Genomic DNA, 23700 nt, shown 5'->3' with positions numbered 1-23700 from the left:
TATCTTTTTCTCATTACTGGTTTTTATTTGTAGTTAAAGGGTTAAAAACAGCAAAACCACATGCATCTGTAGGTACTGTAGTTACCTTATGCTGCTCTGGAGTGTGCGAGATATGCTTTCCTTTAGTATCCTTCTCCTCTCAGTCATCACAAGCGGTGTTGGTTCCCTCTGTGGAAGGAGATGATGATGAGCTCAGAGTGAAATTGCTCTCAGCGAGGTCATCACCCCTCCCAGCTAGTTTTTCTAGTTGTGACCTTTCCACATTTCCCCCTTTTAACAAGAGCAGACCCTTTCTTTTATCTTTTCCCTGTCCAGTACCCTCTTTTCCCTCTAATCCAAATCTGACAGGAAGGCCTTCAGGTGTGTTCTTCAGATCTTAGAAGAATGAGAGTGAGTTAAGACATCCACAGAGCAGAAGCAGGAAGGATTTTTTTCTGTGTATTGTTATTTTCCCCTTCTTTTCTGTGTATTGTTATTTTCTCCATGTGGTTTCTTATGTTTCTAATAAGAAAAAAAAAACCCAGTTAGTTATTCAGTTTGATGACTCCCGGGGTAACTGAATGAAGTGGATCCACTGTCCACCGTGGCTGGGAGAGTGTTTTTGGAGTCACCTTTGTTCTTGTTCAAACTACCTAGTTCGGAATTTGAAAGACTGTAGACAGAATTTCGGCCAGCGAGTTGACCATCAGCTTTTTGCCCTTAGGGTTTGCTGATATCCCAACAGGAAAGACCAGCCCATATGTCCTGCGGAGAACCACCATGGCCACAAGGACCAGCCCCCGCCTTGCTGCGCAGAAGTTAGCACCATCTCCCCTAAGTCTCAACAAAGAAAATCTTGCTGAGACCTCCAAACCAACAGCTGGTGGCAGCAGATCACAAAAGGTAAACTACCGTTTGAAATCCAGGACATGACAGCACTGTCTGGACAAGGGTTTGGCACTGCACCCTCTGACTCAGGAGCTCTTTAAAGTCTGACCTTCTCCATGGGGTATAAATAAGTCAGTAGAAGCAGAGGAGTGAGCAGATGCGAGGAGAAACGTCACATCATCCTGCTGCAGAACTTGTCCTTGACCCTGTGGGCTGCTTATAAATAGTTTGATGGGAAATGGCATTGTTAGATCAGAAATCCAAGGGGTCGTAAGTTTCAGGCATGGCCATTGAAGGATTTGGCACAGGCATTGGTCATCACTTGCTTCACGCTTTCTCATCTCACCCATCTGCCCCCCAGCTGCCAATTCTTTGTATTTTATGACTCCTTTACTTTCTGCAAAAAGTACATATTTCAGTAGATGTCTAAAGAAAGCTGTGTTTATGGATTTCTCTATTTTGGTTTTTGTGGATGGGGAGGGCTGGGGTCTTTGTGATGTCTCTGCACCTTGCAAACAGCCCAGTCAAGTTATTTAAAACATAGAGAATATTTGCATCACAGATCTTTGTTCCACTATTATAATCCATACCAGCAGCTACCCCTTATTTATGCAAAGTGTGTGCACTTTATGGAAGTCACATTTTATTTTTTCATTTTATTGAACTCTCATAGTAAGTAGCATTATAAAAGGATAAAGAAAGTAAGACTCAAAGATTGAAAGGGCCCAGAATTAAAGCCTCCTCTCTCTCAGCTTCACAGTCTTGCTCTTTTCCCAGGGTTGTCACACCAAGGATCATAGGAATCTTGGAAGTTTCTGGAATAGCTAGCAGATTTTTTTTTTTTTTTTTTTAATGTTGTGATTTTATTTTGCTTACTTACTTGTCAGAGTTTAAGTATTTAAACTGATTATCTTGAACTGGCAAACAAAGGTTTGAGAGTGTAGTAACCTCTATTTGTGTAATGTAATAATTCTTCAATGGGCAGCCATATTCCTCCTTAGGATATTAGATACCAAAATACAAAGACCTTGGTGGTTAGTTGTATCAAAGGAAGAACGGACTTGCCAGGGTTTGTTATGTTGATGTATAAGACCGTTAAGGATTAAGGCGTTTATACCTACTATTAAGTTTGTTTGTAACGTATCATAGAAATTTCATTAACTCAGGGGTGAGGAAGATGGGTCTGAGATTTTCTTTCACTCGTTAACGTGGACCCATGCCTGACCTGTGTTAGAAATATTCTGGAGTTTCTGTTGTGGCTCAGCAGGTTACGAACCCAACTGGTATCCATGAAGATGTGGGTTTGATCCCTGGCCTTGTTCAGTGGGTTGGGAATCTGGTGTTGCTGTGAGCTGTGGTGTAGTCACAGTTGCAGCTCGGATCCCACGTTGCTGTGGCTGTGGTGTAGGCCAGCAGCTGTAGCTCCAATTCGACCCCTAGCCTGAGAACTTCCATATGCTGCAGGTACGGCCCTAAGAAGACAAATAGAAAATAAAAGAAGAAAAACGAAATATTCTGCCATTTTGTGCACATTTCCTCTCCACCCCCATCAGCCCTCTCACTTCATCCCCACCCATCTTTCTTTTTTTTTCTTACTCACATTTGGATTTAAGTTTTGGATGCTGCTAACAATAAAATACTGAAGAGTATACTGGAGTTGGACCTGACCTCACAGGAATCGTAAGGATCGTAGTTACCCTAAGTCAACTAATACCTTTAAAGAGCGAAGCTTCCAGACTTGACCAAAGCTCTTCACCATAAATTAATCCCTGAAATGAAGTATCTGGCTCTTTTAAAACAGGAAGTCATCACACATAGGTAATACCCTGTACTTCCGCTATTGTAGAGCAGCTCACTTTACCGTAATTATTGGCTTAAACATCTGCCTTTCGAGTCCCATTGTGACTTAAGCAATGTTTCTGACTATGTTTATGGTTCACCTGTGTCCTCATGTCTGATACCGATATTCATTGAATACTGAGCTGTTAATGTCCTGAAGTGACTGCAAGAGTAGACGTTTAGAGATATGTTAGGAAATCACCCATGAAATCACCATATGGATCATTTTTTCCTTCTTTGATGAGGGGATTGATGATAAAGCCGTTTGCATGTGGCGTTAAGACTTATTAGCTGAGAAAAAGAGCTTTGCACGCTAGGGGGCCTGCTCTCCACACTGCCTTTGAATCTGCTGTGGACAGAGCAGTAACCATGGTTTCCTGCAGACTCGTGTCTGTGACTAGCTACAGGCTGCAGGAGACACCAGCAGTTAGGAACTGCTAAGCAATTCTTTGCACTTGTGCCCATGATGTTATGAGAGACTTCAGGATTAGAGACAAGCCTTCCAAACCTAGCCAGTTGATTTTTAATGTAACTCAGCATTTTCTTAGTCACCTTATAAAATGCTTGCCTCATCTGTTGAGCATCTTTTGTCATTGAACCTGAAAAAGAGAGAGCAGGGTATTGTTTCCCAAAGCGGTGGCTGAGAAACCTGGGATTGTGAGTTCTTGCCTGAAGTAACTGGCTGAGTTTTGAGAGATTCCCTAGATCATTTAATAGAACCGGTGGTGACATCTGACAAGTTCCAAGGGGAATATGGGGGAAATGCAGGCTAGTGAGGATCATTCTCTACTACTCTCTGGGGTGAATAAGCGCAGAGCTCCCAGTTTGCTGGGGGCAAGGGAGTCATGGCTGTGTGTAGACCTGATCTGAACCTGCATCTGAACCGTGGCTGTCAGCTCCAGAGGACCGTCCTCTAATTGTAGAGGGTGAGGGTGAGGCTGTTTGCACAGCATCCTGCCAGCAGTTTAGCGGGGTCTTGGCCCTTTTCCCTACTAATGAGGTTCATTTTCAATGAGCCATTTGCATACCCGCCCTCTCTCCACTGTGGCTGCAGATACAGTTTGGAAGACAGGATTTAGGTGCACTTAGTAGCTTAAATACCTGGTAAATTTGACCTCATCTAGTCGTAGATAAGTCTGAGGCTAACTAACCAACATGAGGAACAAATCCAAAGTTTATACTCTGATCACAGACTACAGTTTCCTCAATTCAGAATCAAAGAAATTGAGTCTAGACAGGGGAGGCCAAAGGGTAGACTCTGGCTATTTAATTGGGTTTAAAAAGGAGTTTTACTAGCTCAAATTCTCTTTTCCCAATGTGGTCTCCCCTGCCCCCCCCCCTCTTTTTTAATGATGAACCTAAAGATTTGACTCTCCTGCATCTAATGAGTTCAAGGGAAATGTCTGTCTTTTGTATCAATTTCTACTTTAAAAAAAAAAAAGAAGAAGAAGAAAAGAGTGCCAATAAAGCTGTTTTTTTCCTTTAACTTTCCATGGACAGTAATTTTCCATTAAGTCCTCATCCTTCGGGGCTGTTCCTTTTAAGTGTCCTGCACATAATCTACATAATCTGAGGTAGAGGCAGGCTTTCCAGGGATCTGATCTGTTGGCCAGATTTACGATGTTTTCTGTAATGAAAAGTCTTTAGCTGCCTTTTAAAACCACATACTTCCTATGGAAAGAAAATAAGTGGGTAATAATTTCCATTCTTTTTACTGCTTTAGAAGGTCACTGGCAGTCAGTTGCACAGGGGTGGATCTGTACCATAGCCACTTCTCACTGTGGGTACCCAACACGGGTCTCCCTTGTTGAGAGTGCCTCCTCTTTTTCTTTTAAAGATCTCTCTACTTCAGTCATCTACTCTTGCCTTTAACTTTGCCTAAGTGACATTTTTCTAGACTTCATCTGTCTGGCTCCTCTTACTCTTTCCTGACTCCATATCTTTTTTCACTACCATGAAAATCTGAAAAAATCTTGACTCTACCAGCTACCCTGCCCTCTCATCTACTTCTTCAAGTCTCACATTTTCTCAGATCCCTCTTTCTTTTAAAAGGCAGGGCATCTGAAAGGGAACATATTTTTTTGGACTAAATTATTAGATAGCTGCCCTTCTGCCATAAACCAAATATGGGAACCGAACAACAATGTAAGGAGAATAATTAAAATGCTGTTAATATGAGGAATAGGTTCTAGTTCTTTTTTTTTTTTTTTTTTTGTCTTTTGTCTTTTTTGTTGTTGTTGTTGTTGTTGTTGCTATTTCTTGGGCCGCTCCCGCGGCATATGGAGGTTCCCAGGCTAGGGGTTGAATCGGAGCTGTAGCCACCGGCCTACGCCAGAGCCACAGCAACACGGGATCCGAGCCGCGTCTGCAACCTACACCACAGCTCACGGCAACGCAGGATCCTTAACCCACTGAGCAAGTGCAGGGACCAAACCTGCAACCTCATGGTTCCTAGTCGGATTCGTTAACCACTGCGCCGTGACGGGAACTCCGGTTCTAGTTCTTTCGAACGTTGCAGATAGAGCTGCCACCCTCTGAAGGCGGTATTAGTCATTTGGAATATGTTCATCTGAATGACCGAAGGGACTCAATGAAGATACGTGGAAGCTGGCTTGGGTCCTTACTTAGGCCTATATTGAACCTTTGTCAGGCAGTCAAGTGTATTCTGGGCACTCCAGATATAAAGGTAAAGTCAGAGGTAGTCCTGGCCCTCAGAGAGCTTACCTTCTGATTTGAGAATATCGCACTGGCCTTGGGAGGGAGTCTGTGGCTTCAGAGGTGTCAAGGGAAGCTGGCAAGGTGGCTTGTCAGAGGTTGTGTCTGCCCTTTCCTCTAGCTTCTGTTAGGTGGCGACCTGTTTTCAGGGAAGGAGAAATAGGGAAAATGTGCACAACTGCTGGAAGAAGGATTTAACTTTAAATGTGGTGACCCAAGTACTTTATTTTTCGTGTTGTGGAAATGTGACGGTGATTTAACCCTCTAACAACGATGCTTGTGTTGCAGGTCAAGGTGACTCCGCAGAGCCCCGTGGATTCAGGCGCTGTCCTCCGAGAACCCACTGCCAGATCTCTCTCCGTCACTAACCTTCCTGAGAGAAGTTCGGCTGACAGCCCCCATGAGGGCCTGAGGGCCAAGCGAGGCCGGCTGGTCCCTAGCCCAGAAGCTGGCCCCCAGGCCAAGGAGAGTGAGAACTGTAGGGTCCAGTAGAAGAGCCCTGTGTGTCAGCAGCCCTGCAGTGCTGAACAGAAGGCAGTGTGTCTGCGAGGCTCTCTTGCTGGGGAGCACACTGTCAGAGGGAGGAAAACCATTCCTTATAAATCTAAATGGACCAGACTCTTTAGATTTCTCCTCAGCATTAGAAAAATTTGGAAGCACTGATTACCTCTTCACAGACATTCCTCTCCTCTTATGTAGAGTAGTTCTGTATAAACCTTTTTGGTAATGTTACACGGAAATGGCAAGCACTATATAACACTTCTATTTGTATGTGGATATTACACTTAAAAAACGCAAAACATTTTTTTTTCCCACTTGAACAGCTCCCAGGAAAATGTAAACCTTTGCGTTACGATGTTTCCTTTGTATAGTGTTAGGCAGGAAATAACTTTAGATCAAGAATTTCTCTGCGTTGAGTAAAATGAAGGAAAAGTGTATGTTTTCAAACAAACATGCACACCATCCATATGTGGGAGTGTCCCTCCTTCTCTAATGTGTTTTCTAGATCTTGGCTTCTCTAACCTGTACATATTTGTGTGTGGGGTGGTGAGAACGGTGTGTTGATTCCCGATGAGCCTGCCTGTAGGTTCCTCAAAGGTGTAGTATATTGTTTTCTGACATTGTGCTGTTTCTTCTATTAAAATATGACACTTTTTTCTAATAAAAAAATTCACCTTTGTTTTCTGTGAGAATGACTGCTAAAAATGAATGTATTATGAACACCGGTACCATTTCTTGCTAACCTCAACAGCCTCTTCTTATAAAAGTAAAAATGTTTTAACAAATGACTCAAGTATATGTGGTGAACGAATCCAGTAATATTAGAAGGCATGATTTGGAGTATGGGTCATGAAGATTATGTCGTAGTATAATACCTCCAGCCAGTGCCTAACACATTGTGTGCACCTGTTAAACCGCATCAGAAAGGATGCGAATATGTGGTATTTTCCGGCTCATTTATTGATGACACGGTTTTGAAAATATGCAGGCCTTATGAGCCATATCAATTCCAAAAACTCTGGAACGAGTCCTTGTGTCCTTGAATCAGAGTAAAGAAGTTTTCCGGGACATGAGCTAGTAAAAGATAATTTGCTCTTGACTTTCAGTTCGGACTGATGGATGAACCCTGACGAATATTACCATTTATATTTTAAAATTGTCCTTTGCCGGGGGCCTCTATTGTTAGATAATGCTTCAATAATATTAAGCTGCTTAGTATTCATCTACTGAAAGTGATATCCTGACTTTCCTCCTGTTTCTTCAGTTGCTCGGGGTTGTGGTCTGGTGCAATATCCTTATCATAAATCATCCCAAGGCTGCCATGTGCTCAAGGGCATGGCCCGGCGTAGACGTTGCTGGGATCGGGCCATTGGCTTTATTGGCTGTCCCCCGTTATTGGAAGATTCCACTCAGTGGGTCTGGCCGGGTGGCTCTATGGGTCCTTGAAAGCATCTTCATCTTTTCCTAAGTGGACTGTAGCTGCTGCTCCGTATTACAGGGAGTGCCCAGCCTGACTTCCATTTTCATAACTGTACAGAGTTGTTCACAGTCTTATAAGTGGACAACCAGTACCTTATATATTCTTTTTCTTGAGATAGCAATACTTGGTACGCCATGATCTGAACTGCATTTACTAAACGCACCTGATAAGCCAACGAGTCACAAAGAAGATGCCAGCTGACAGGTCACATGGGAAAACAGGCCAAGTCCAGAGATCTGGGAATATGAATCCCATCTGTACAATGAGGGGCTTGGTTGGGACAATTCTTTCATCTTGAATGTTCTGTAGGAACTGAGATGGTCCTTTGTGTTACCGGGAGTTATTGAGTACAAAGGGAATAGAAACCAACATTTAAATTGCAGACTTATTTCCTAAGGGTGACCCCTCCTACCCTGCACACAAGCTAACCTTCTCCAAGATTCTTCTGTGGTTTTTCTCCTTCGACCCCAACCTATTTATTCTTTTGGAACTACCACAGTTTTGCAGATTTGTTTCAATACACTTCTTCCCAGATGCTCCTAACGCTAGGAGGGGAGACTTGTTTCCCTTCCCAACTGATTTTAGTTGAAAAGACTTCTTACTCTTCTTGGATGGCTTGGAACACTGATCTTAGAATTTCCGAGTTAGCTTTTCCAGAGTCATTCAGGCTATGGCAGTATGTCATGAAAATAATTAAAATGGGAAGATAAACTATGATTAATTCTTTTAAGTCAGAGGTTTAGTATACTGCAGTGGGAAGCTGATCTAATCATGAGCATGTATTCTTATCTCCCTTTTGTGGCTGACAAGGGGATGCAAGTGTTTCTTTAGGAGGACACTGGAGTGGGTAGTTGCCGGTTAATTGGTAGTTGAGGATAGCTGGCTTCTGCTCTCCCTCCCACTTCTTACTCACATAAGCTGCCCTCCCTTTAGAGGAAGGGGCTTTACGCTGAGTTCACTGACTAGAGAGAACACTGGGGGGATAGAACTTAGGTTTCTCAGAAGAACCAGGCTGTTCCATCTAGAAAAGCCTGAGGACCAGAAGCTAGCATCCTGCTGAAGTAAGAGTTTTAACGAGAGAAACAAGCCTGCTGACTGAGGAGGCAGCTACATGCCTGAGCAGATTTGCTTGCCCCATACCACTCTTCTTGTAGTCTCATAGCAACTGCGTGCCTTATGTCCTTGCGAGCAGCTCTGCTAGCTGTGCTCCAAGCATTGCTTATCAGTTTTGTTTTTGTCATCTCGTTTACTCAGCTTCTTAGGCAGGAACACTGTCTGCCAGGGGTGGGGGTGGGGAGGGGTGGTGGTGGCTTGCACAGGAAAAACAAGAGCCGGAAGTCTGTATTGTATAAAAGCTACCCAGAACAAATACCTGGTGCTCAGACTCTGGAGGCGACTCCTCAGGGCCCGCACTGGTGCTGAATAAACCTGGCTATTCCGCATCTCCGAGTGCCGCTTGTCTCTTTCCGCTGCCATGGTTTCTGCAACACTACCTCCAGGTGGAGCTACGTATCTAATGGTGCTATTCACCTGAGCTATGGTTTAGGTGATTACAACACCCCGGGGAACGTTATATTCATTTCACAAAGTGTTTTCACATGTTTTTTCAAACCTTAAAACATCTTCAAGGCAGATATTAGGATCTCCCTTTCATTGGCTGAGATTAAGACACGTTAGAGCTTCTGACTCATATGGATTCGTACCTCAGAAGAGACATCTTATTAATAATAACAAAAACTCAGAAGAGAGATCTTATTAATAATAATAAAACAATGTGTCTCACAACAAGCTTGCAAAATAGGGATTATCCTCATTGGATAAAAGATGACATAAGCGCAGATTTGAAACATTTCTTTCTTTTCATCTTTTTTCTTTTTTCTTTTTTGCCTTTGCATAGCTGTCATTTATTTTGCTTATGCTTCTGTGAGTTCGGTTTTCTAAGTGGGTTTTCTGGGCTAGACCTCCCAGAGAGTTGAAGTATTTCAACCTCAGTTTCTTGTTTATAAGGTGCCTCTCTAGGTGCAGGCTGTTCCAGAATAATTGATAGCACAAATATTCCTGTGATAGAAGTAGCTTTTGCACTACTATGCAATGAAGGTGTCCTTCAGGCTAGGATGGTGGCCTCTGACTTGTGTTACCCTCTGCTGAATTTACAAAACTAGGAAAAGAGACTAGCTGTAAATTTCAGCTTCTAAACATTGTAACTACTAACTCAGTGCCTAAGCTCTACTTACTTAAATGATTTCAAGGAATCAATTTTGGAAAACTTTGAAAAATCTGAAGATATGTAAAGCTTTGACTGTGAAAGTTTAGTATAATTAGCCATTAAAAGTGAAATCAGGTGTCAGAACACCGGGGGTCCCCATATATGCCTGGGCCAAGTGCTTAATTAACTGGACCCCAGTTTCCTCTGGAAAAATCAGGAATAATATCTCCTGATGTTGTGATGATTATTAAATGAATCAGTTACTATTTATCTATACATGATTTTGCATTCAATAATGTTGGTTATTCTGTATACAGATAATTACATAGATAATTTTAAAAATTGCAGTTTATAATTTTTAGATAAATTTGTTCTTTCAACACTACACATTACTTTTAGCTTAAGTTCTGTCCAAAATTCTCACCATTCTCAAAACAACTAATGCTTATTTTGCAAATGAATGTAATCACATTTGCTCATACTGTTCAATTACTGATCTTGCAAATGCACTGACCACTGGTTGGTTTGTTTGGTTTGGTTCATTAAAAATACCCAAAGAAAACAGTTACTGCAATTTAAATTACAAATGAATTGTGCTGCTGAACGTCATATAAATTGGTCATTTGGAACTCAAAATACACGTCCTTATAGAAACAACATTGCTCCAACATCCATTCCTGATCAAAACTCTTACCAAAGTGGGAATATAGGGAATGTACCTTAACATAATAAAAGCCATTTATGACAAACCCACAGCCAACATAATATTCAATGGAGAAAAGCTGAAAGCCTTCCCACTAAAATCTGGAACAAGACAAGGATGCCCGCTCTCACCACTTTTACTTAACATAGGAGTGGAACACAGCAATCGGACAAACAAAAGAAATAAAAGGTATCCAAAATGGAAGAGAAGAGGTAAAATTGTCAATCTATGCAGATGACATGATACTATATATAGAAAACCCTAAGGGCTCAACCCCAAAACCACCTGAAATGATCAACAAATTCAGCAAAGTAGCAGGATATAAGATTAATATTCAGAAATCAGTCATATTTCTGTATACTATCAATGAAACATTGAAACATGAATACAAAAATACAATACCTTTTAAAATTGCACCCCAAAAAATCAAATACCTGGGAATAAACCTGACCAAGGAGGTAAAAGACTTAACATGCTGAGAACTATAAAACATTAATCAAGGAAATTAAAGAGGATTCAAAGAAATGGAAAGATATTCCATGTTCCTGGGTTGGAAAAAATAATATTGTAATTATGGGCATACTACCCAAAGCAATCTACAGATTAAACACAATTCCTATCAAATTACCCATGACATTTTTCATAGAACTAGAACAAACAATCCAAAAATTTATATGGTACCACAAAAGATCTAGAATTGCCAAAGCAATCCTGAGGAAAAATAATCAGGAAGCATAACTCTATCAGACTTCAGGCAATATTACAGAGCCACAGCAATCAAGACAGTGTGGTATTGGTACCAAAACAGACATACAGACCAATGGAACAGAACAGAGAACCCAGGAGTAAACCCAGATACATATGGTCAATTAATCTTCGACAAAGGAGGCATGAATATAAAAATGGGAAAAAGACAGTCTTTTCGGAAAGTGGTGCTGGGAAAACTGGACAGCCACATGTAAATCAATGAAATTGGAACACCCTCTCCCACTCCGCACAAAAATAAACCCAAAATGGTTTAGAGACTTAAATGTAAGACAAGACACCATCAAACTCCTAGAAGAGAACATAGGCAAAACATTCTCTGACATTAACCTTACAAATGTTTTCTCAGGTCAGTCTCCCAAAGGAACAGAAATAAAGGCAAAAATAAACCAGTGGGGGAGTTCCCGTTGCGGTACAGCAGAAATGAATCTGACTAGGAACCATGAGGCTGCGGGTTCAATCCCTGGCCTAGTTTGGTGGGTTCAGGATCTGGTGTAGGCTACAGACATGCCTTGGATCCCGAGTTGCTGTGGCTGTGGTGTAGGCCAGCAGCTGTGTCTCTGATTCGATCCCCTAGCCTGGGAACTTCCATATGCCATGGGTGTGGCCCTAAAAAAAAGCAAACAAATACAAAAATAAACCAATGGGACTGAAGACAAGCTTTTGCACAGCAAAGGAAACCATAAAAAAACCCAAAAAGACAACTTTTAGAATAAGAGAAAATAGTTTCAAATGATGCAATTGACAAGGGCTTAATCTCTAAAATATACAAACAGCTTATACCACTCAACAGCAAAAAGCCAGCAACCCAAAGGAAAAATGGGCAAAAGACCTGAATAGATATTTCTCCAAAGAAGATATATAGACGGCCAACAAGCACATGAAAAAATGCTCAACATCCCTGATTATTAGAGAAATGCAAATCAAAACTGCCGTGAGGTACCACCTCACACCAGTCAGAATGGCCATCACTAATAAGTCCACAAATAAAAAATGCTGGAGAGGGTGTGGAGAAAAGGGAACCCTCCTGCACTGTTGGTGGGAATGTAAACTGGTACAACCACTATGGGAAAACAGTATGCAGGTACCTTAGAAAACTATACATAGAACTACCATATGACTCAGCCATCCCACTCTTGGGCATACATCTGGACAAAACTTTCCTTGAAAAAGACACATGCACTCACATGTTCATTGCAGCTCTATTCACAATAGCCAAGACATCGAAACAATACAATGTCCATCGACAGATGAATGGATTAAGAAGATGTGGTGTATATATAAACAATGGAATACTACTCAGCCATAAAAAGAAAAGAACAAAATAATGCCATTTGCAGAAACATGGATGGAACTAGAGACTCTCATACTAAGTGAAGTAAGTCAGAAAGAGGAATACCACACGATATCACTTACGACTGGAATCTAATATAGGGCACAAATGAACATTTCCACAGAAAAGAAAATCATGGACTTGGAGAACAGACTTGTGGTTGCCAAGTGGAAGGGGGAGGGGGTGGGATGAACTGGGAACTTGATAGATGCGAACTATTGTCTCTGGAATAGATAAGCAATGAGATCCTGCTGTATAGCACTGGGAACTATATCTAGTCACTTAATGATGGAGCATGATAATGTGAGAAAAAAGAATGTATACACGTATGTGTGACTGGGTCACCTTGCTATACAGTAGAAAATTGACAGAACACTGTAAACCAGCTATAATGGAAAAAATAAAAATCATTATTAAAAAAAAGAAACAACATTGCAAATTCTGCCTAATTCCAGCTTAGAAAGTCAACTGCGCTCACACATAATATATTGAAAATGGGAATTTCTTTTGTTTCAACCGTCAGAACCTCTACTCCGCATTGTTTTACTGGAAAAATATATTCTAAGCATGGGTGACCAGAGACTCATTTTTCTACCCCGTAACCATTTTTCCAGTGTGTTCCACTCCTCCCATTCTGAGGTGTTGAACAGGAATTCTCTAGTGGTTTCTGGAGAGTAACAGGTGTGCAGATTCCTGTCTGCCACATTTCAGTAGCAGCCATTCTCGGTATGAAGAGGAAAGGGACAGTTTTATGCTGGTTCTCATGCTGCCAGCCTTGTCTGTCCCAGGTAATATTGATGTATTTATGTGTGTAAATGCAAGGGGTTTGTTCTAGTGATGTTTTAGCAACATGAGGACCCACACACATCCCCAAACTTCATACATCTTTGTTGTCTTACAGATTGAATTGCAGCCCACAGAATTCCCACCAGCCCTCATCCCCTCAATGCCAAGAATGTGGGAGATGAATAGGAGGACAGTTCTTGGTTATGCCTCTCTCCTCAAGGACACCTTGACAATGAGCAGAGGGTAATGTCAAGCCAAATGCTTGCCGTTTCAATTGCTTTATCTTACTTGATATTCAATAATCTTGTGAGACGGGTCCCATTTTGCCACTCGAGAAGGCGTCCAAAGACTGTTACAGCAAAACAAAAGTGAGATTCTCGACTTGATCTCGGGTCCAAAGCTCTTCCTATGTTACATGTGCCCCTCAGTAGAGAGTAAAGGAGGACAAGAAGCTTAATACCAGCCTGATACGTTTGTTTTAGGATTCTATTCGGATCCCAGCGGGGTGTCTTTCTTTCTTTCTTTCTTTTTTTTTTTTTTTAGGGCGTAGGACGTCTCTGCACCTAAGGAAAATGTACTTTACGTTTAACCCTTTAAAGGCAGTCAGGGATGGTTTCCTCAGAAGTTACACGGTCGTGATAATAACAAATTTCACTTCTTCCCACTTCAAATTTTCCCCAGGGTTGCTTTTGCAGGGAGGTAGGAAAATGGCAGCTTTGCAACCGTTTTAAGCAAAACAGTGGGCTATTTCCGAGCTTTAAATAAGAGCAGATCCTCTTGGTGTTGAAATCGCAGCTGTATCATCTAACAGAGCTTGTGCTGGCTGAGAACCCGCTTCTTCTCTAGACCTGGGTCTGTCCACATGAGAGTGCTGATTGTCCTGTTTGCCACCTGCCTGTTGTTTTAATGGTCATCTTCTTGGACCAAGGCCAGCAGGGGGTCACGAGGGTGCCCTGTGTCAGCCCAGAGTGCTTTGTCTCCTCTATGCTGTTGACGGGCACCCCATGTTTTATGCCTTCACAGCAGGCTGGTGGTCACTTTCCTCCGAATCATAGGCACATGGCGAAGGACAGAAGTGCGACTACTGATCTGTAAACAGGGTAGTGAGTATGGAGAGTACCATCCTTGGGAACTAGCTACGGCTTAGTGCAGGTAAGTGAGCGGCATCTTGGCTCTGCCCATTTAGTTCTTTTGGAAGTTGGGTATTTAACTTGGGAGACAATGGGGGGCTCCTTCCAGATTGAAATGCCGGATGTTCACGGACTTCCATCTAAAAGACGTTAATGGCAGAGCTAATAAATGGGGGATGCACATTATTCCTAGAAGTTAAAACAAGTTCTTACTGAGAACATTTACCGCAGATTCCACTTACCAATCTGCTGTTATAAAAACCAGAAGCCTAAATTAGCATCCTAAATCTCGTTCCAACATGTATAATAACAAAATGAGAATTTTTCTCCTTCTTGAGGTTGTCATAAATTCATTTAAGGAAAGGGCACATTGGTTTGCAGCATCTCACATTGATCTTGCAAAAGTAGCCTAGGTTGCAGTCAATGAAGAATTACTTTTTTAACCAAATTGAGCCAGTTAAAAATAAAATTATCTCCTGACAGAAAATCTTTGTTGCTGTGGTAGAAATTGTTGATTGCTTACTCAATTGTCACTTCCATTTTCTTTCTTGCCAGGAGAACCCACTTCTGTTCAGATCCTGGGCAGCATTTGCTGAGGAAACACACCATCCCCAGGGAAGGAATGAAATTAGCAAAAGCCAGTTATGGTCATTCCATTCTCTTTTGCCAGTGATTGGTTGTGATAATCACCCTGCAGTAACCAATTCTGAGATCAGAAAGTATTTCTGGGGAGTTCCCTGGTGGTCTAGTGGTTAGGACTCAGCACTTCCCTACTGCAGCCTCGGCTTAATCGTTGGCCTAGGAACTGAGATCCCACATCAAGCCGCTGCATGCATGGCGAAAAAAAAAGCAAGCAAGCATTTCCAAAACACATGATGCCAGATCAGAAAGGTGGTTCCTTGATAACTATGCTAAGCCTCTGAATCAACCTTGGACTTGTCATGTTAGAAAATAAATTATTTCCTAAAGTAACTTCCAGTAGGAAATTGTTACTTCACCCACACACTTGCTGATACAATTGCAAAGCCTGTTTTCTGATTTTTTGTTAGTCCCCATATTTTATACTTTGAGTTTGGCCTGCTGCCTGAGCAAGAGAGCCCTTTAAAACCCACTTGCGTAACAATCTTACTTTCTCCAAGTCTGTCATAAAAAGCACTTCTGCTTAGATTGGATCAGGGCACCTGCCTGAAACGTAAACTACACAGGGGAAGACATGAAGATAGTACCTAATTTTCTAATGTCTCTTAATGCCCATATTGAAAGCCATTCATTATTCTGCCTATTGCGATTTCTCTTAACATCAGGTAATTGTAATTACAATAATCAAGTCCAAAATCAAATGACTTCTGGAGCATCCATAATTCCTATTATAACAACATGGTTTAATTACCTAGGCTTTCCTTATCACTTTGAAGATAAAGAAATTGAGATCCTGAATGAAAAATAGGTTTCTCTGCATCCCACACTTTGTCCTAAAACTTTCATTCCAGTTACTCGGAATGGTGCTTTTAAAAAATAGAACACGTGGCCAATGTGAATAATGTTTACACATTTTTCTAGAAGTGATCACTCATGGCACTGGAAGGAGCGGCAAGTTTGAACCATTGCAAGAAAACCGGATCTTGAGTTCTTTGTGGGGCGAACGTTCCTTCATTCTGTCCTGACCTTAAAGACCATGGGAGATCACTAGGAAAATCCAGTACGGAAGCTGCAGAGAGATGCACGTGCGTGTTCATGAAATAGCTGCAGGGACGAGACGCTTAGGACTGAACAGCCCAGTGTTTCTGGTGGCAGGATCACAAAGCTATGCAGTTCCCTCCCCGGGCTTTTCCTCCAAGCCAATGCCCGCCCCTGCTGTCGCTGTGTGTCCTAGGGCTTCCCTCTTAGTAGCTCTTAAACAGGCCCCCGTGTGCCTTGTCCACAATTAAGGCTTTCCAGTAAAAAATATATCCCAGACTCCTCCCTTGATATGTATAATCTATATCTGTGAGTTTGCTTCAATTTATGAAAACCAGGACAAAATCAGAATAAGAATATCAACCTTTCCAAATAATGCCCAAGCATTCCCTTTAAATGACAGTGGATGGGGGCCCTACCGTAATTGCTCTGGAGACAATTAACCACTTGACAGAAAGACTTGAGTGTTCAGAGAGAAATTTAATAGGTTAGTTAGAGGGTCACTCCCACCAAAGATCAAGTAGAAACGCAAATGAAGAATATACAGTGGTCATTGGACAAGCAAAACATCTTTAAAGCCAATATAATAATAACAGAGAATTTTGAAAATGAAGGAAATATTATTAATAAACTCACCCTAACACAAAAATTATCTTTTAACTGAAATAGAAACATTGCGAGAAGTTTTTTTCTCAAGTAACTTTTCAAGACGCCTCAACAGAGAAGAGTTATTAACCACATACTCATCCTAGTTAGATAACTATTTACTAGGATTCCTCTCAATTCTGTGCTTTGTTTATCATTACTTTTTTTAAGTTTGAAAAGATAACCATTTTTAAAAAGCCTTTTGTTTTCTAGTTTCATATATTAGATTTCCACTTTAACTTGTTTCTAGTGTCCAAAACAAATTTTGTGTGTGTGTGTGTGTGTGTGTGTGTGTGTCTTTTTAGGGGCCAACTCTGATTTAGTTAACAGTTTTAGCTTAGGAGTATGGAGGTTCCCAGGCTAGGGGTGGAATCAGAGCTGTAGCTGCTGGCCACAGCCACAGCCACAGCAACTCCAGATCTGACGGGTATCTGCGACTTACACCACAGCTCATGGCAATGGCAGATCCTTCACCGACTGAGTGAGGCCAGGGATCAAACCTGAGTCCTCATGGATGATAGTCAGATTCATTTCCACTGAACCACGTTGGGAACTCCCTCAAATAAATTTTTAAATGTCTGAGGTAAATGAGCCCTAGGGCTTAGAGATCATAGCATCTCCCAGTCATTGATAATGCATCTATTCTGGCTGACAATGTTCAGGAAATGCTGAGAGATGGACAGTGAGGGAAGGGAAAAAGTGGGTAGGTGGAATTCCCCCTGCGGCACAGTGGGTTAGGAATCTGGTTGCTGTAAAGGCATGGATTCAGTCCTCAGCCTGGCACAGTGGGTTAAAGGATCTAGCATTGCTGGAGCTGCAGTGTAGGTTCAATGCCTGGCCTGGGAATTTCCACTTGCTGCAGGTGTGGCCAGTAAAAAAAAAAATAAAAAATGAAAAAATTTTTAAACAGGTTGGAAGGAGGAACATTGAGCTGATGGAAGGAGATATGGGCAGGAAAGGGTTTGGGACCCGAACACCCCAGAAAGCTGTATTAAAGAACTGGAAGCTCAGGTGTCTTAGGTAGATCCTGGACCTCAGTGACACAGCTGTTCCCTGCCAACGTCCTCATTTTACCACCATGAACTCATGAAGCCCACCCCAAACTTCTATCCACAGTTTTACCCACACCTCCTACTTTCTAGGTGTGGTCAAAAAGCCTCGACTTATTTAAAGAAGCTGCTATAGAACTAAGATCAGGCTATTCTAACTCCAACTCTGATTTAGTCAATAGTTTTAGCTTCTGCCACCACATTTTTGACCAGTGACGCTCTCCTATACTGACTTGGACTGGTTTTTGTTCCTCTACCCTAGTCCTACTTCACCTCTTAGAGGAAGCTTGTCTATTACTCTATTCTTCAGTCTTTATTGTGTTCAGTATCCCACAGGTAAGGGGAACACTAGGAGTAAAAAATTAAAAGGTTAGATGACTCCATACGAATTTTTGGATTGTTTGTTCTAGTTCTGTGAAAAAAGTCATGGGTAATTTGATCGGGATTGCACTGGAATCTGTAGATCGCTTTAGGCAGTATGACCATTTTTACTATATTAATTCTTCCAATCCAAAGCATGGAACATCTTTCCATTTCTTTGAATCCTCTTCAATTTCCCTGATTAATGTTTTATACTTCGCAGTATATAAGTCTTTCACCTCATTAGTCAGGTTTATTCCTAGGTATTTAATTTTTGGGGGTGCAATTTTAAAAGATACTGTATTTTTATATTCCTCTTCTAGTATTTCATTGTTAGAATACAGAAATGCAACCAATTTCTGAATGTTAATCTTGTATCCTGCTACTTTGCTGAATTCAGGTAGTTTTGTGTGGAGTCTTTAGGGTTTTCTATATATAGTATCATGTCATCTGCATAGAGTGAGAATTTTACCTCTTCTCTTCCAATTTGGATACCTTTTATTTCTTTCATTTGATTGCTGTGGGCTAGGACTTCCGATACTATATTGAATAAAAGTGGTGAGAGTGGGCATGTATGACTGGGTCACTTTGCTGTACAGCAGAAATTGATGGAAAATTATAAATCAACTATAATAGAAAAAATAAAAATCTGAATAAAGAAATAGGAAAAAATGGATAATTCCACCGATGGAGAAAAGCGACCTTTGTCACCTTAAAATAAAATCTATTACTTCCCTCTTTTAGACCCGATGGATTTCTCTTCTCATTTCCATATTTCCATCATTGCATTGCTCCTGACTGCTCTTTGGGGGCAGAATTCTACTGAATCACCTGTGATTCCATACTTTCAGCCTCCATTCCTGCTTCATAAAATGCTTTGCTTAAATGTTTAGAGAGATATTTTGTGTAAAAGCTTTTGTCAGTGACTGTTAGTTGTCCCCAGTATTCATTCTTTATCATTCATTTTTTTTTATTACAGAACTCCAGTTTTGGGTGGGCACATTATTGCCATTCTTTAAAATATTTTACTTACATTTCAGTCTATGAAACACGGCAGGCATCGCTGCTTGAGTTACTCATTTTCTACTCATTATACATTGCTTTAAATTTTTATTGCTTATCTTTTTTCATGTTTACTCTCTCCAAATAGAACTTATCCTAAAATTCTTTGCAAACCTGGTCATCTATAGGAGTGCCCTACATGGGGGAATCTTCAATACCTAGTTGTTGATTAACCAGTAGCTGAATGATTATCTCAAAAATGGAAGTATAATCGCTCAGAGCCTGAATATAGATTTTTTTTTCCCAGTTGGAAAAATCAAGAATGTAATTGCAGTCTTTTTGCTTTTTATAAAAAGAAGAAAACTCCAGGGTTAAATGGGCTTCACTTTTAAGGCAGCAGTGGCCACGATCGCCTTTCAAAATATTTTATTTCACTGTATCTAAGAACAAACATTCATTCCAACCAAATTAGGTGGTTCATGGTAGCCTAATTCACCTGTTCCCAATATTGCTTCCAAACTATTTTTCACCATTCCTTGGAGTTGTTCCTTATCCCCAACTCCACCTAATTCTACTGGGCTTGGGGTAAGCCGTCCCTTTTCTGTGCAGTCGTCTCTGACCGTGTTCCTTGTTTATCACCTCCTCCCGGGAGTGACTTCATGACCTCTCATTTGGTTAGCATTTCCATCACAACATGTAACATAGGCCATATGTATGTGTGTATACATATTATGTGTGTACATATACATATATTATGGCTGCACCTATGGTACACAGAAGTTCCCGGGCCAGGGATTGAGTCTCAGCTGCAGCTGTGACCTGTGCTGCAGCTGCAGGAATGCCAGATTTTTTAACCCATGTACTGGGCTGGGGATCAAACCTGCAGTTCTGCAGCGACCCAAGGTGCTGCAGCCAGATTCTTTTTTTTTTTTTTTTTTTTATGTTTGTTGTCTGTTTATTTTTTATTTTTTTATTTTGTTGTTGTTGTTGTTGTTGTTGTTGTTGTTGTTGTTATAGTTGCTATTTCTTGGGCCGCTCCCGAGGCATATGGAGGTTCCCAGGCTAGGGGTTGAATCGGAGCTATAGCCACTGGCCTACGCCAGAGCCACAGCAACGCGGGATCCGAGCCGCGTCTGCGACCTACACCACAGCTCACGGCAACGCCGGATCGTTAACCCACTGAGCAAGGGCAGGGACCGAACCCGCAACCTCATGGTTCCTAGTCGGATTCGTTAACCACTGCGCCACGACGGGAACTCCTGCAGCCAGATTCTTAACCTACTGTGCCATACCGAGAATTCCTATATTTTTAATGCATATTCCCATTTCCTCATCTGAACTCCAGGACTCTTTGGGGACAGTGGAGTGTCCTACACCTTCTTATATTCCCAGTTCAAGTGCAGGATCCAGCCTGTAAACACTTGATTATTATTACCTGGATGACAGCTGCCATCTCTCTCTCTCTCTTTTTTAAAATCAGATAATTGAAGGGTGAGAAATGGACAGAAATGCACTGATTTTTCAGCCTTAGCTCTGGCTGGTATTAAAAGCCATCTTCTCAAACTTATTTTTGATAAAGCTAGACAAAATGCTTCTTAATAAGCAATCAAATCTTTGCCGACAGCTGTTTCAACAGATGGATTGGGTGAACATCTTACAGAAAATTCCTTTGTGATTAATCTGTCCCGGAATCCATACAACCATTCCCATTATCCAAGAGAATGGTACACGACAAACTCCTTGCTCTCACAAGTTTGCTAACTCTTTACCTCCAGTACAGCTACTTTTGATCTTTCTTTGAGAGAAATCGAAATGTGTATTGTTCAAGGATCTGATTACATAAAAGTCAAGAAATTGAAGTCCAGAAGGTTTGTATGTGCTTCATCTTTTCTCTCTTAATAAAATTACCTTATATAATTTCGCAGGTACAGTAGAACCTAAGGGATCCACTCCTCATACATTTGGAATTTGTGAAAATGTTCTCATTTAGTCTAGGTTGCTATCTATCTGCATCATCTGGAGGAACATGTTTTCCGAATGGATTCAGTTTACAATGTTCTCAACACTCATCAACCTCATAGAGAACCAGCTCTGGTCAGGTATTTTTATTTTAATAACTTTCATCTTATTCCTTTGGTCTTAGGAATGGGTACGGCTTCTTGCACATGCAACCTCTACCTCAACTCCTTTGTGCTCTTTTGTTTACTTGTTTAGTTCTACAATATCTGGTTAACAATTCTTTATTAAATTCACTCTGCTTAAATAGCCAGTGTCTTTTCTGCCTCTTGGTTGAACTCTAATATAGATCACATAGTTGTCTTGTGTATTTGGAGGTAATAGAAACATCTTACATTTTCTAATTTATGTTTTTCACCTTTTAAAATTTCCACTACGTGTGTCTGAATTAGTGACACATTATAGAAAACCATGTTTATCCCTCTACCAGAGTCTGTTTACCAAGCTTGATAATACCTGATAATACTTCAAGACAACAGCAACAGCAAAAAATCCACAAACTTCCATCTCTAGCAAGTGAGAATTGATGTCATTCTCCATTTCCCTGTCCCTCCACCCCCCCCAGAAAGAAAGGATGACTTGGAACGGGAATATCCAAGTCAGCCCCACTCTTGGGACACCTTCCAAGTCACAGGAGGGGACAACACAGGACACTGTAATAATCATTTCCCCCAGGAAGCAGTGACCCTGGGTCCTTCTTGCTCTTGGCAGAGGAGGAGGACCCCCAGTGGGAGCAGCAGAACTGATTTAAATATTCCTTTCAACATTGCTCAGCATGAGTGCAAATGGGTGATAGGGACACGGACTCTGGCTTGAAGTTGGCTATTCTGAGGTTAGAGAAAGTTTCTCCCTTGAGAACTTCTGTGCTCAGAGGGGGTGCTCATGTATGTATCATTACTCATTAACTTATGCTTCTCTAACAGATTTTTTAAAAGTCATTATGGAACGGTATCCTTTACAAAGCAGAAGTTTTTAATTTCGGTGAAGTCTAATTTAACAATTTTTTTCTTTCAAGAGTCCTGCTTTTGGTGCTGTGTCTAAAAACATCACTAAATCTAAAGGCACACAGATTTTCTCCTATGTTTTCTTCTAGAAGTTTTATAGTGTTATGTTTTATCTTTAAATCTATGATCCACTTTGCATTAATTTTTGTGAAAGGCGTAAGGTGTCTATATTTATGTTTTGTTTGTTGCATGTGAACATCCAATTGTTCCAGCTCCATCTGTTGAAAAGGCTATCTTTCCTGTATTGAATTACCTTTGCTCCTTTTTCAAAGATCGGTTGATTACTTCTGTGTGGGTCTAATTTTGAGTGTTCTACTCTGATCTGCGTTCACTCAATTTTCAGATACTGTCTATTAAGTACCTACTAGAGGAGGGAATTCTGCTTCGGCACAAAGAGGAGAGGCAAAGTCACTGCTTTCAGCAGCTCTCAGTCCTGATAATCAAAGTAATCATTCACAGTAGAGCTTGAGAAATGATACAATGGAAGTATGCATAGCATATTGAGAGTTCCCAGAACATGGACATAAAGCATCCAGCGATTTCTTCCCACCTCTATCACGACTGTTTCCACTTGGGTCCAAGGCACCATTATTCTTCATCTGGATTTTTTAACTTGTCTCCTAACTAGGTTCTCTGATGCTGTCCTTGCCTTTCCTTTAAAAGAAAGTGGAATTATGTCATTGCTCTGCTCAACATCTCCAGGGGACTCCCTTCTACCTCCTCTCTATGGCCTTCTTGAGTGGGATCCCATCATGTTCCTAACCTCATTTCCTACTCTCATCCTGGTCCTTCTGTTCCGGACTCTCTGGGTTCCTTGTGATTCCATTAAAGTGCCAGGCGCTCCTGTTTCAGGACGAGCATTTGTTGTGCTCTCTGTTGGGGATAATCATGCCAGATATCTACCTGCCCCCTTCCCTCCAATTCCTTTAGATCTTGATAAGTCTATGCTATCAGTATCTATTACCTGCTCAATATTTTAGTTCTTCTTCTTTTTTTTTAATTTTTATTTATTTATTTTTTTAATTTTTTTTTAATTTTTTTTTTTTTTGTCTTTTGTCTTTTTGTTGTTGTTGTTGTTGTTGTTGTTGTTGCTATCTCTTGGGCCGCTTCCGCGGCATATGGAGGTTCCCAGGCTAGGGGTTGAATCGGAGCTGTAGCCACTGTCCTACGCCAGAGCCACAGCAACGCGGGATCCGAGCCGCGTCTGCAACCTACACCACAGCTCACGGCAACGCCGGATCGTTAACCCACTGAGCAAGGGCAGGAACCGAACCCGCGACCTCATGGTTCCTAGTCGGATTCGTTAACCACTGTGCCACGACGGGAACTCCCTTTTTTTTCTTTAAAATTATCTGTCTCTCCCCAGTAAATTCCTTGAGGTTATGGAATTTTATCTCTCCTTCTCCCCCTTCCTTCCCTTCTTCATTTTTCCCTCCTGTAGTGCTTAGAATAAAGTGTATGAACTCATAAAATACTTATGGAATGAAACAATAAAGGCATGAAAAAGAAAAAGGGACACTTTGTGGTAATCCCAGTAAACTACCAGCTTCTTAAGAAAGAAGAGCTTATAAAAGCCATCTTTGATTCCCAGTGCTGAATGCTGAATTAATGGACTAACGGAA

The 23700-nt window shown here is 41.2% G+C and overlaps 2 protein-coding genes across 2 annotated transcripts in view; one reads left to right on the top strand and one right to left on the bottom strand.

Annotated features, from left to right (window-relative positions):
- Positions 1-6591, top strand: part of CENPF (centromere protein F) — a 64356-nt gene extending 57765 nt beyond the window's left edge. The window contains exons 19-20 of the mRNA XM_003130395.7: positions 704-882; positions 5710-6591. Coding sequence (XP_003130443.5) covers positions 704-882; positions 5710-5913 — 383 coding nt within the window. The 3' untranslated portion in view covers positions 5914-6591. The remainder of the gene's footprint in view (positions 1-703; positions 883-5709) is intronic.
- PTPN14 (protein tyrosine phosphatase non-receptor type 14) overlaps positions 1-23700 on the bottom strand; it is a 365153-nt gene that overhangs the window by 294949 nt on the left and 46504 nt on the right. Inside the window, exons 2-3 of the mRNA XM_084978023.1 lie at positions 5431-5560; positions 86-168 (exon numbers count right to left, since the gene is read on the bottom strand). The gene's annotated coding sequence lies outside the window, so the exon portion shown is untranslated. The remainder of the gene's footprint in view (positions 1-85; positions 169-5430; positions 5561-23700) is intronic.

The sequence above is a fragment of the Sus scrofa genome, chromosome 9 (assembly GCF_054392235.1).
Source record: "Sus scrofa isolate SSC_HxYL_T2T_F1_AM1 chromosome 9, Sscrofa_HxYL_maternal_Yorkshire_Landrace_v2.0, whole genome shotgun sequence".
Classification (NCBI taxonomy): Eukaryota; Metazoa; Chordata; class Mammalia; order Artiodactyla; family Suidae; genus Sus; species Sus scrofa.
Note: the sequence above shows the minus strand (reverse complement) of the source record. Positions and strands in the feature narration are given on the sequence as shown.